Source organism: Phalaenopsis equestris, unplaced genomic scaffold, assembly GCF_001263595.1.
Source record: "Phalaenopsis equestris unplaced genomic scaffold, ASM126359v1 Scaffold000885, whole genome shotgun sequence".
NCBI classification, from domain to species: Eukaryota; Viridiplantae; Streptophyta; class Magnoliopsida; order Asparagales; family Orchidaceae; genus Phalaenopsis; species Phalaenopsis equestris.
Window position 1 is genome coordinate 73,161 of NW_018165325.1, and position 13,545 is coordinate 86,705.

The 13,545-nt window shown below is 37.8% G+C and overlaps 1 protein-coding gene across 4 annotated transcripts in view; it reads left to right on the forward strand.

Moving 5' to 3' along the window:
• Nucleotides 1-13,545, forward strand: part of LOC110032197 (CLIP-associated protein-like) — a 53,930-nt gene that overhangs the window by 12,332 nt on the left and 28,053 nt on the right. For all 4 annotated transcript variants that reach the window (XR_002294827.1, XM_020735741.1, XM_020735742.1 and 1 more), the window contains exons 4-5: nucleotides 6,852-6,920; nucleotides 7,044-7,209. Coding sequence is in view for 3 of the 4 variants with exons in the window: in XM_020735741.1 (XP_020591400.1) it covers nucleotides 6,852-6,920; nucleotides 7,044-7,209 (235 nt within the window). In the remaining variant the exon portion in view is untranslated. The remainder of the gene's footprint in view (nucleotides 1-6,851; nucleotides 6,921-7,043; nucleotides 7,210-13,545) is intronic.

Consider the following 13,545-nt stretch of genomic DNA (forward strand, 5'->3'; position numbering starts at 1 on the left):
AAAGCCATCGAGCTCCTCCAATTTGCTGCCCATCAGCTGGTTGACATGTCCGGTAGCATGTTAATTTTTCTTTTCTATTTAATAATTATTTTTGATAATGTTGCACTTTAAAGGAAGATATTTATGTATTTTTGTTGTAGGTATAGTAGGTAAAATAATTGGATCGAATTAGAGTGAAAACAGAGCGTAACAGAGACGAATGGAATCCATGGTGCTAAGCACTAAACTGCGCCTGGGCGCCAGTTTCTGGTGCCTAGACACCACTCCACGGCGCCATGGCACAATATATGAGCGCTTATGTGCCGAAATTTGTCAAATCTTTTGAGAAGATAGTGCATTGGCGCCACAAACTGGAGCCTAGGCTCAAGTGTTTTTCCTAGCCGACCCGAGCAAGTGGCGCCTAGGCTCTAGGACTGTTTTGGAAGTTCTTTTCAGCAGTTGTGCACGAGTTTAGAGTTATTTTCCCGGGGAGAATCTCTTGAGGACAAGAGGAGAACATTTGGGAAGTAGAGAGAAAGTCAAGGAATGCAGGAAAAGAGAGGGAGATTGAGATTTTTCTTGCTTTTTCTACATTTCCTTAGAGAGAGTTGAGTGAAATTTGCAAGGGATTGCTCTAGCAGTGCTTGGAGGTCTTGGAGATCACTCTGGTGGAGAAATCCTTTTTTTTAACAGGGAAGAAGATAAGTATTTTGTTACACATTGTCTTGTATTAATTAATTTCATATTGTTTGATTTTGGTTTATGATAAGATGATGTGTTATGGTGTTTCCTCCTTCTAATCTGAGTAAACCTTTTACTCATTCCTCTTGTGATGAAATAGTAGCATGTGTAGGATTTGGATTCAATTAGATTAAGTTTTTATTCATGCTTGCGAAGGTTTTTACTTCAAGCTTCATTTACATTTCAATCTGGCCAATTGTTGTGTTAAAATTTGTTGTAATCCCATTAAAATTTTGGAGGGCGGTAGAGTTAACAACTAGTAAAAACCTCATTGTTCTATAGGGTGAAGGAAATGTAATCCGTAGATCAGTGCAAATACATAGGGAGATAAATCTAATAGGGGTAACTAGGAGGTTTCTAGGGTGACAAATAGAAATATTTCCATAATTAAACCTAATTTATTTATGCACTTGGAAAAGGGTAAAGAAAATGAATACTTCTATTTGTCAAATTCAACTAGAATTTCTAAGTGTTCTACACCTACCGAAATTACTAATTTCATTGCAAGGGGAGGGTTGAATAGCTTGAACTCCCTTACTTTATTTAACTTTAAGTGAAACTAACTTTATAGTAAATTTAGAGGATTATTGGTAGTTTGGTAGAATTTACTAGCTCGCGCTAAAATTAAAAAAATTCATCTAGAATTTCTAAATGTTCTACATCTACACAAATTACTAATTTCATTGCAAGGGGAGGGTAATTTTGAATAGCTTGAACTCTCTTACTTTATTTAACTTTAGGTGAAACAGCTTTATATAAATTTAGAGAATTAGTGGTAGTTTGGTAGAATTTACTAGCTCACACTAAAATCGAACTTGTTTTTAGCTAAGACTATTTAAATTCAGTTGGAACTTTTCTTAAGTTTTTAATTAACTGACTTTCCTGTGGGATCGATACTTTGGAGTAAAAAACGTCATATATTACTTGAATGATACGTGCAGTTGCGTAAAATACTTAGTATGTAGATAAAATATATTTTAAAATATAATATTTAATTCTTAAATCACTAGGTATTCCATAGTTCAGTCATTGGTCTCTCCTTTAATTCTCTCCCACATGTCTTCTATTCAGTCTTTCCAGCCGGACATCCGTCAAACTTGCTGCTGTCTGCTTTCTACAGCAGGAACTGCTTTCTTCTCCCCTTCGAGTTGCTGCACCGTAACTGCTCGCACTGATTATCCGCCGCCATCCATCCAACAACTTCTCTAGCTCATTTTGGTGTTTCGTTCTACCTTCTAGTAATTCTAGAATGGTGTCATTGACCGATTTATTCTAAACAAATTAGTGTAATCTCAACATATCTTGTTGCAGTTAAATTTTTAGTGGGAGGAGTAGTTGTGGCAGTGAGAGGATTATAATAGAGGGTGTCCTTTTTGAAGGCCAGTAAGAACGTTTAGGAAGAGTTCCTTCAACTCGAAGTTCAAAGGGGATTCTAACTCTAAGCTTTTAAAGTAACAGTGAAGTGACAATTTTTGAAAGAGAAAGAAGCTAAACTTTCTTTGTCAGTGCTTCTTTCAATGAAGAACACAAAGAGAGTTGGCCAAAATTTTCCAGGAGAATGTCTAGAAATCTAAGTGGTTGACAGCTAAAATGTCGAGATTGAGGAATGGCAATAAGAATGTTAGGGTGGCAAAGTAAAGTGTTAGGCCAACCAAACTTTCGGAGAATCAACTTACCATGATTTAGAAACTATTAGAGGATGGATTCATTAGAGAGCAATATCTTGAGTGGATTTCAAATGTAATGGTTTTTCAAAGGGCAAATGGGGTAAATTTGAACTTAGCATGTTTAAAACATAGCTATTAGCCTATGAGATTGATGTTGTGGTCGACTCGATCGTTTTTTTTATCATGAGTTTTCTTAATGCAATATGTTGCTATCATAAAAAAAAATAGATCCTATAGATTGTGAGAAATGTTCTTTTATAACTGAAGATGGATTGTAGTGCTATGATGTAATTGCTTTTGATTCAAAATATATAGGCACACATTAAATGATGATTTATTATATTATAAGTGAGCAAAGGCGGAAAAACGTTAAAGTGTATGTTGAGTACTTGTGAAAGATTAGACTTCAGATTTAAAGAAGTTTGCGATAGTAATGAAGTGTAATCTGCATCTCAATAATAAAATACAATTCATCTTAAGATTTTCTCTTTTGTCTACAAAGAAGTTTGTGATAGTAATGAAGTGTAATTTGCATCTCAATCTTAAAATACAATATCTTTTTTTAAAAAATTCTTTTTAAAATTCGAAGTCTTGATGTCCTCCCTATAAGGAATAATCACATGGTCTTACTCTTAGAGTTAACCTCTATAATTGAGCTAAAGTTAGAAAAGTCTAGCATTATTTATTTTCGAAACAGGTTCACACAAAAGACAAATTATGCACTTGATTAACATATAGAGTTAATAAAGTTATGGCAACATCATTTTATAATTTAAAATATTCTAATAATATCTGTGTTGATAGTGAATCTCACCTTGAGAGGACTATTTTTCAAAATACATTTAAACCTCGAAATAAATAATTTTGAGTTTAAATAAAGATAAAAATATAAAACTCTAGAAAAATTACAAAATTCAAAACATTACATGAAATTTGCTGGTTAAAGCAAAGGGTGAATTTTCTTTTATCCTCTACTATAGTATTGTTGAGGATACCAACTCATAAATTTAAGAATAATCTCAGTTCAAAAGGAGCCATTATAATATTAGGTGTGCCTAAATGATCAATCTATTAAGGATGTAGTATGTGTTATTTAATGAGTGATTTTCTCGCAACTGGTCCCAAAAAAATTATTATTATGATCAAGGCCCTCCTACTAGGTGTTTAGTTGTGAAATAACCACATTAAATTACGATTATAGCTCAAGCCTTAATGTTTCTTAATGTTTCAAATCTCCTTAGTGCTGAATCTTGGAGTGAACTTCATAGAACATAAAGCCCATCATTAATTAATCTTAATTAAAATTTTTCCTTATACAAATATGCCTTCAAGGCCTATAAATTTCTTTGGAAATGCATTCCTATGTTGTTGAAAATGATCTTTTAATCAAGTTGGGTCAACTCCCTCTGACTAATTAAATCAGGTTTTGTGATGGCTCAAACGATGAAATTGTAGAATGTTGATTGAGTTTGTCATCATTTCTCTTACAATGCAGTCTAACCTAGATTCGACTATTTTTTTTAATCTAAAGTCGCTACTGCTACTATACAATGTGTTTACCATTTATCAAATAGTTGTAATTCAAGTTTCAATCTCATGAGCGAGAGAAGTAATTAGTCATGTGGTTTTTGCTCCTATGAGAAACTTTAAACTAGATTGTAAAGTACTCACAAAATCTTATGAAAGTTTGACTTTGGAATCAAACTCTTAAAAGTGCCCAACACAATTTTTCGAAGTCCAAAGCTCCACAACCCTTCCTCCAAATTGAATTATCTTTATATTTAAGTAACGTATCTTCAAGGTCAAAATTTATTTTAGAAGGTGTGCACCATTATAAGCACCAATTTTGAGGTGGTCAAGGGGGCTTTAGAAAAGTTCTCCTACAAGCCCCACCTTCAATCCCACTCATAGGTAAAGCATTTACCTGGGCAAAACCATAACAATGGTGCCCTAGGGCAAGTGCGTGGCACTGTGGATTTGCATTGCTTTGCCCCTGGGAAAGTGTCTGCCTGTATTTAGTAATATTGAAAGGAGTGCTTTTGTTTTTGAACTGTCCTTTTTTTTCCTGCTTTTTATGGTTCATGTAAAGTCATGGGATATTATCTGCTTATAGTTGATGCACATCTTCTGAAATCATGTTATACATAAAAAATCATTTGATTTAGTGTGGACGTGTTTGTAAGGAAAAGTTAAGCATATTTTTTTGGGGGAAGTTATATTTAATCTCTAATGAAGATGAATCACTTGCGCATGAGCTTACCGGGTCGCTACATTGTAGCTGCTACAGTGCCGCGGACCAACCCTTCCCGTTCCCTCTTCTTTCCTATTCCACTCCCTTTCCTATTTCTATCCAGTTCCAATTCCTTCATATTCTATTGCTTGCCTTTTCTACTCCTTTATTTCTGTTTGTTTCCGATTCTATTTCTTCCATATTCATTGCCTACCTTTTCTTCCACCTTCCACCTTCCACCTTCCACTTCTATCCCAATTTCAAATTCCTTACTATTTTTTTGTACTAAGATCCTTTATATTATACTGTGTTTGCCTAGGTTTTTGTTGATTGCTAATTTCAATTGCCACCTTCGAGGCGTTCTTTTCCCCTTGGGGCTGTACTGGAGAAGGTGTTCCGACTGTATCTCGTTCGAGGCGGCGACCGTCTCCAAGGTTACGAGTAGTGCTCCGACTATGGTCGACTCTGACGAGAAATTTATCATTCCGCAGCCCCCTCCAACCCGTTCCCTATCTTCCAAACTCCCTCCAGCCACAATCCAATTCTGCTGTAACCCACATCTACAGCTTCCCTACTCATACCGTGACCCTGCCAGCCCCATTGCTGTTACCAAAACCTCTTTCTTTCCCATAACTCCTGCTATCCTCCCAGCCCACTTGAACTTTACCAGTTACACTACTCCATCCCAACCCTTCCCCTGCTGTCACCTTCCCACATCAAACCAGTTGATGCTGCAAGCAACCAGCTGACCATCCTGCCTGTTGTCTAGCTATGGTTCATCTCGTTGCCGTTGCCCTAGGGTGTCTTTTTTATGTTTATTATCGTTCATTTCCTGTTTTTGAAGTGTTGTCATTGCAATCGTTGAATTTCAATAATAATAATAATATTATTATTGTTTCTTTTATGATTTGGGTTTTTTCTAATATCATTTGGTTTCAGAGCTAGCCCAACCCTAATCTTATCCTAGGGTTTTCTAGCATCCGCCCTTATCCAAGCCACCCCTCAGTAAAATTTTTCTGCCCTAAAAGCTTCGACGAACGCCAATCCCAGGAGATTGACCCGGGATCTTACCGGGTCGCGGCAATGTAGCTGCTAAACTGTCGCAGACGCAATACTGTAGTTGCTATAGTGCTGCGGGCCAGCCCCTCTTACCCCCTCTCCTTTTCTATTCCATCATCTTTCCTATTCCATAATCTTTTCTATTTCTATCAAATTCCAATTCCTTCCTATTCTATTGCTTGCCTTTTTTATCCCCTTTCCTATTTCCATTTCTTCCCAATTCCAATTCCTCTCTATTCAATGCCTACCTTTTCTACCATCTTCCATTTCATTCCTAATTTTAAATTCCTTCTTATTTCTTTGTGCTAGGATTCTTTATATTATGTTGTGTTTGCCTAGGGTGGGGAGGTTTTTTGATGATTGCTGATTTCAGTTACCGCCTTCGAGTCGTTCTTCCCCTCTGGGGGTTGTACCCGTCAACGAGAAGGTGCTCCGGTTATGATTCGTTCGAGGTGGTGAACGCCTCCAAGGTTCTGTATGGTGCTCCGGCTGTAGCTTGACGCCAGGGAGACATTTATGCTTCTGCAACCACATTCAACCCCTTCCCTATCTTCCAAACTTCCTCCAGCCACAACCCAGTTCTGCAAAAACTTACACCTACAGCTTCTCTACCCATACAGTGGCCCTGCCACCCCCACAGATTTTACCAAATCCCCTTCATTTCCCATAACTCTTTCAGTCCTTCCAGCCCAACTGCTCCTTACCTGTTACAGTGTTCCATTCCAGCTATGCCACTGCTGCCACCTCCCCATTTCAGCTCCAGTTGCTTCTGCGGGCACCCCGCCAACCATCATGCCTGCTGTCCAGCCGGCATTCTCCCTATGGCTTTCGCCCTAGGGTGTCTTTTTATGTTTGTTATCATTTATTTGTTGTTTTGAAGCGTCGTAGTAGTAACTTCTGAATTTCAACAATAATATTATTATTATTTTCTTTTGTGGTTTGTGCTTTCTCCGGTATCAATCACATGTTAAATTATTGAAATTTTTTAAGTGTGTCATGTATGATTTTTTTGATGGATTTGCAATGTTTTGTAACTTTGACTGTTGAAGATTTTTCTCACCCACGCAAAAACTTCTATGTGAACGTGGGAGTGCCTTTCTATTATTATTATTTTTTATTATTAAAGCAGAGGATTTTTGGGATCTGAGGAATTTGTCAAATTTCCTGCTGTGTAGGAGGCATACTCTCAAGTTGGACCTCAGTTTTTTGAAGAACTTCAACGCCACCATCTTTCATCATCCTTGGTAATACTTCAGTTAGTTCTAAACTAAAATTGTAATCACGACTTTATGGACAAATATGCCTGTTTTATTATCACTATGTATTAGTAAATTCTTCCCCTTTAATGTCTCAAATTGGTTTTGTAGATTAAAGATATTAATGCTAGGTTGGAACGAGTAGAAGCAAAGGTTCGTAAATCAGATGTTACTGGAAATCATTTTGTTTGTACTGAAACCAAATCAGCTCCTGCTAACCAAAGAAAAGGCAGCCCAAGGACTAAGATCACTCGCAGGGAGATGTCACTTCTTGGAGGTGGATGTAGTTTTTTGCCTTGGAAGATTTCAAATCTTCTTTTTAATTTTAATTTGCTTGTAATTGATATGCAGATATGTTGAAATTTCTTTCATATAATTAGCTCACCCTAATGTTGAAGGTTCCAAATAGAAGGCAGTTTCAGCGAGCTACAACCGCACAATGTTGGTTCTAAAGTATAGGATTGATTGCATTACGATTTGTGAAAAACTGTTTGAATTGTTTCGTTGTTGCTCTTTGTAAATGTTTTATATTGACCCAAATGCTATAATCACTTGATATTGATCACATCTCTTATTTAATCACGTCTGATTGGTTGTTGCTGCTAAAAAAGTGCACTTCTTGACATAGTAAGACATTTTTTAATAACATTTTTTTGGTTATAAGTTCTAGAGTAGAATTCAACATACATTTTATTTGATTTTGATAGTAGATGAGAGCAGAATTCAGCTTTATTTTATAGTTCCTTTTAATGATCTGACATGGAATTTTGATTTGAGTGAAACATGCAGTCGAAAGTATCCTCTATCACAGTACTCGCAGAAACGCTTGTTTTTTGTGTGACACTAGTGGTTACTCCTTTAGTTTGCTACCAAACGACAGCAAAATGAGAACACATTTTACCAATGGAAGTTTAATTAGAATTCTTTTCTGCTATTTTATTATTTCACAAGCTAGCAATGCAAATGACTATCAATTACAATTACTGGGATGGAGGAGGTTTCGGATTTTTTTTCCTGACCTTTACCTCTCTCTCACCAGCCACTCTCATTTCAGCATTTTCGGTGTTAAATATTTAACTTTTTGGACTTGTTTCAAGCGCTTTTTTCTGTGACCATGAACTCAATGATAAAGGATGTAAAATGATTATTAGATAGTGAATTCCATTTTTCCCAATCATTCATTTAGTTCTATAAGCTTTTAGTGACTTCTCAAAGATGATTAACACCACACTTTATTTTGCTCAAGCCAAGTCAAGTTGGGCCATAATTTTCTTGTTGTAGCCTTTTAGTTATATAATTTAGATTAGTAATGTTTTTGCCCCTCTGATATTGGATTTTAACCAAACAATAATTGAAAAATAATATTATTTCTGCATTCAAATAAGAAATTATAAACACAAAATTGTAGGAAATTACTACAAACATGGCACACGACACACTGTTAGGGTGGATTTAGTGTGGTGGTAGTGATCGTTAAGGGCTTGGAAAGGTGGTAACCAAGGTAGGGAAGGGGAGTAGAAGGGCATTTCTAGGAGGGAAGCAATAGGTGTTTTCTGTCCTTGGCGGCAACAAGTAGGTAGGATGGTCGGGCAGTGGTAAAATAGCAAGGCAAATAGGTTTCAGGGCGGTAACTATGATGTTGGATGGCTGGACAGCAGTAAAGCGGCAACAATGATGTTTGTTGGCTGGAATAGTGGCGACAACAAGGTGGTGGGAAGGGAAGGCAATTGACGGCTAAAAGACGGAAAAATGCAGGAAGGACAACAACAACAGTTGTTCTGGGAGATCGGCAACAGAGAAGGCACGATGAGCGATGTGTGAAAGATACGTAAGGGTTGTAGGAGGATAATCACCAACTCGGAAGCAAGATATAATTGCAACACCACTCGGCCTTGGTTACAACCCTATAACGGAAAATCCAAGGACACCGGTGGCTGTTTCGAATAAACTCAAGACAAAAATGAAAATTCAATCCCTAATGCAACACACATATGCTAAATGTCTAGAAATGAAAGAAGGATAAAAGAAAATATGTTGAAAATCGGAAGGAAAATAAAAGGAGAGATGTTCAGCTCGGTTCTACCCCAATCATAGGAACCTGACGCCCATCCTCGAGGACTCGAGATCGCGTGACTCCCTTACGGTCTGCGCCAATCTCCCGCTATTGGGGGAACTTTGACCTCATCCGTCAAGTATGGAGTCAACTCCAAAACACCTATGTCCTTCTAAAGTTTGTTCTGATAAAATAAATATCCATCTTTTTTGGCATAGTTAGACTAAAACTGCACGTTGCTGTGTATTTTCACAAACCAAGTCTCGAAGAATTAAATATGTAATTTGTTTCTTTCACTCTTCGTACTTGACTAAAATCATTTGATAAACAAATTTGTATGGAGGAACAAACTCTCGAATGAAATCTTTGACATGTTGAACCATTTTTAGTGGCAATCACCCAATAGATAAACTATTGGTCATGATGTCTAGCAATCACTTCATGAGGGACCGTCCCTTTTTAGGTATCGGCTCATCAGACTTATTATTTATTAGAATAACCAATGCTAATCCATCAATAGTCTTTCATGGTCTCAACTTCAATAACTTGCGTTCCTTCCTCGTCAGCTGGAAGTTGAGACTCCTCTTTGACGTCGTCTCTATCTTCTATATCGTTGTCCATTTCTTCAACTGTTCCTTGCTCATTGAAAGAAATCAGTCTTTTTTGGGCAAACTGATGCACTGTGTCTAAACCGTGGCACTTAACACAGTTTTTGGCTGAGACGGATTTGGGAATGCTACTTGTGACCCGCCTGTTCTCTATTCTGAACTGTTTATTCTCAGGTATGGTCGGTTTGGATGTTCTGTTGGGTGTACTCTTGCTGCTTTATCTTGGGGTTGAGCTTTGCATGTCAGATGTAATAATCACCCGCTGAAGTCGTCTCGAGAACATGTCATGTTTGTAATGAATTGTTAGCTACTATATCTCTCGTTTCATCTTGAATCGGGTAGTGATTTTATTTATTCTCTTATGGAGAAGTTTCTTAAAATTTTTTCCACCACATCAACACACTTTTCTTTAACTTAATGGTTGTTAGCTTTGCCATTTTGTCTGGTGGGACATCTTGGTGTTTGAAGACACGTTCCACTGTTTCGTTCGGATCCATGTGATCGCCAAAACATGGCAAGCTACAAAACAAATTTTGGCTTTTCCTCTGATATTCCTTGCCAAATCTTCATGGTTTTGGTTATTCATCATTGGAAATAGCTTTGTGGAAGAGATTGACTTCATTATCCTATGAATCACCATTGTGGCTAAGGGTGATATTTCTTGTTTCCTCTCAAAGGCAGCAAGCCTTCATTGCAGTTGAAGGATTTCCCACTGCATATTTTCCATAGAAAGTTCTTGAACATCTTTTTGCGGATTTCTATAATTCGCTTTGTGTCACTTACTTTCGATCAAGTTTCTGGCAATTGTCTCCTCGTTGGTGTGGCTAGGATTCATGTTTTGGAGGTGAAAAAGGGTGTATAGGGTTGGTCTATGGTGGGAAAAATATTTTCGGGGGCTGATGTATAGAAATCAACAATGGGAAGGGTTTTGCTTGGAGGTTGGGTTAGGTATTGATGGATTTAGGTAACTCTATGATAGGAATAGGATTAGGGTAGCTTTGATATCAAATGATACTACAGTTTAATCAAACAACAATAGAAAAACAATAGTATTTTTGTATTCAAATAGGAAATTATAGTCACATAACAAAAATAGGAAATAACAACAAATACTACACACGACACACTAACAGGGTGGATTTGGGGTGGTGGTGGTGATCGTTAAGGGCTTGGAAAGGTGGATGCCAAGTATGTAAAGGGATCAATGGGGCGGTTACAACAGGGAAACAACACACGCTTGCTGTCTTGGGCGGTAACAAGTAGGTTGGATGGTTGGACAGTGGTAAAACAACATGGCAAGGGGGTTTCTAGGTCATGACAGTGATGTTGGATGGCCTGATGGCAGTAAAACTACAAGGCAAAAGGGTTTTTGGGCGGCAACAACGATGTGGGTTGGTATGAACTGTGGTGGAAGTAAGGTGGAGGGAGGGGAAGGCGATGTTGGCAGCCGAAAGGCGAAAATTGCAGAAGGATAGCAACAACAACTGTCCTGGGCAGTCTGTAGCAGAGATGGTCATGAATAACGACAAAGAGCAATGTGGGAAGAATGAGGAAGGGTTGAGGGAGGATAATCACTACTTCAGAAGCTAGATACAGACTTAGGACGGAAATTCCATAGACGCCGGTGGCTGTCCCGAACAAACTCAAGCAAAAACTAAAAATCCAATCTTTAATACAACACATATATAATAAATGACTAGAAAGGAAAGAAAGATAAAAGGAAACACGTCGAAAATTAGAAGAAAAATAAAGGAAGAGGTGTTTGGTTTTGTTCTTCCTCGATCGCAGGAACCAGGTGTTCGATCCTTGTGGACACATGACCCTCTTATGCCCCGCTTCACCCTCAAGCAATTATTGTGCGTTTCAGAAGTCTGCTCATTTAGTTATTTATGGTTGCTCATATTAATGGAGTCTTTCATCTTCCATTCTACTTGTGATTCTATATCATACTAAGTTTATGGTGTTTTGCATTCGATTGGATGCTTGTTTTGTCCAAAATTATGTACTCATAACATCTCATCATTCTATTGACATCAAAGAATTTCATTTCATTATCAGTTCATACATTTCATAAGAAGTAACTGATGCACGCAACTTTAGCGTGCAAATGATGACCTTTTCATTTAACTTAAATGTACTTTTTTTTATTGAAATTCTTCTGACATCCTTCTATAGATATCAACATTGTTCTTTTTGGTAACTGAAATATTGTTGTCAGATCTCTCAATGTAGATCTTTATATTGTATGATTTTTCAATGATGATACCCTTTATTTGTTTTTTTCCTTTTGGATGCTGAACTATTGAGCACAGATAATGTTCAGGAGTTTATACGGTCCATCACTTCTTTAATATTTATGTCGCTAGAAGTTATATCATGAAATAATTTATTCATAGTGGAAATTATGAGGATTAGATTTATTTCTTAATATAATTTTATTTTCTTTTCTATTGTAGATTTATTTCCTTGGATTGAGTTTATTTTCTTTTCTATTTTAGGCTTTCCGGTTTCTATATTATTTCTTTATCTCCAAAACAATTAATATGAATTGATTAATTGAAGATATTAGGAGTTATATATTTCCTTTTCTTTTATTTATTTTTTATGTCTTTCTTTTTCTAGGATTCATATATGGGTTATTTATACACCTTTTTCATATTAATAAAAACCTTCTACACTATTCTGAATTTTAGCATGGTATTAGAGCCAAATTCCCTACCCTTGTCGCCGGTGTCCCCTCCAGAGCCTCCAAACTCTCTTTCTGCCATTCTCTTTGTAGGAAGGGAAGGATGTTTTCTCTCCTTGTAGGCTGTCCGCTGGCTCTTACCGCTAGATTAGATTCCCGCTTTCCCTTCTCTTTCACAGTTAGGTTCATAGCCACTAAATCCATAACGAGAGCATTTTTTTCCGCGAGAAAATAACGATTTTCTTACTCAGTTGGTTTCCCATTCAGAAAGTAAAGAGGATATAGTGGGAGTTATCTTGCGAGATTCTGGTCCTCCGCTCCAGCGGTGCCAAGGGCGGATATCCTTAACCTCGCTAATATCTCATGTGACGGGAACACAAACTGTCGCTTTGGGGGTGGCGACGGGACCTCCTCCTCCATCGCTGCAGCAACCCATGAGTGCAACTCTTTTTTTTGCTACAATATAGTTTGGGTCAAGCCAACTTGTTGGACCGATGAAGAAGAAGGGGGAGGCCGAGGAAATACACACCAGATGGGAGCATGTTGCCGCTGCATTCTAACCGATCTCATCTTCCTTTTCTCTCTTCCACACGTGAAAAACCTAGCTCATATGCCACTCCTCTGCCAATGTTGAATCAGATCTACTATGGCTTGACCTACAACAACGGTGGATTAGACGGTTACACACTCCGTGCCATCGATCCCTACCTTCCAACCGCTGTGGGTTCCTCGCGATATTCCAGAGAAGCACTCACCATTACAGATGACGACAAGCAGACTGCTTCCCCATCTTCTAGCCAGACCAATGGTTTTAAGATTTCTAGCATGGGCGTAGGTCGAGCTGGAAGCTACTTGGTCAGGAAGATTTGTGCCAATTAGATGTCGGTGTCGTAGCTTGGGGTTGATGGGGTGGATAAGCGGGATCGAAGAGGCCTGCTGAAGCTCTCAACCATTAGAATATTTGGCATTTAATTTTATTAACCAAAGCGATGTTTTATTGTCAAAGTACTGTTTGCACGAATGCCCTAGAGTTGTGGGTATGAGCCACTTGGCTTTACATCCCCAACGCCCTGGAGAGAGATTGTACTTACTATATGATGACAAGAACCTGTAAATTTGGCGATTCTTGCATGTTTAATCATTCACTTTGGGTTCCCGAAGGAGCAATTCCATGATAAACATTAACATTTCTCTACCTGGAGGGTAAAAGTTCACGCTTCAATCTATCCACGGAGGCCCTCATACAAAGTTTTTTTTTAGCATCAG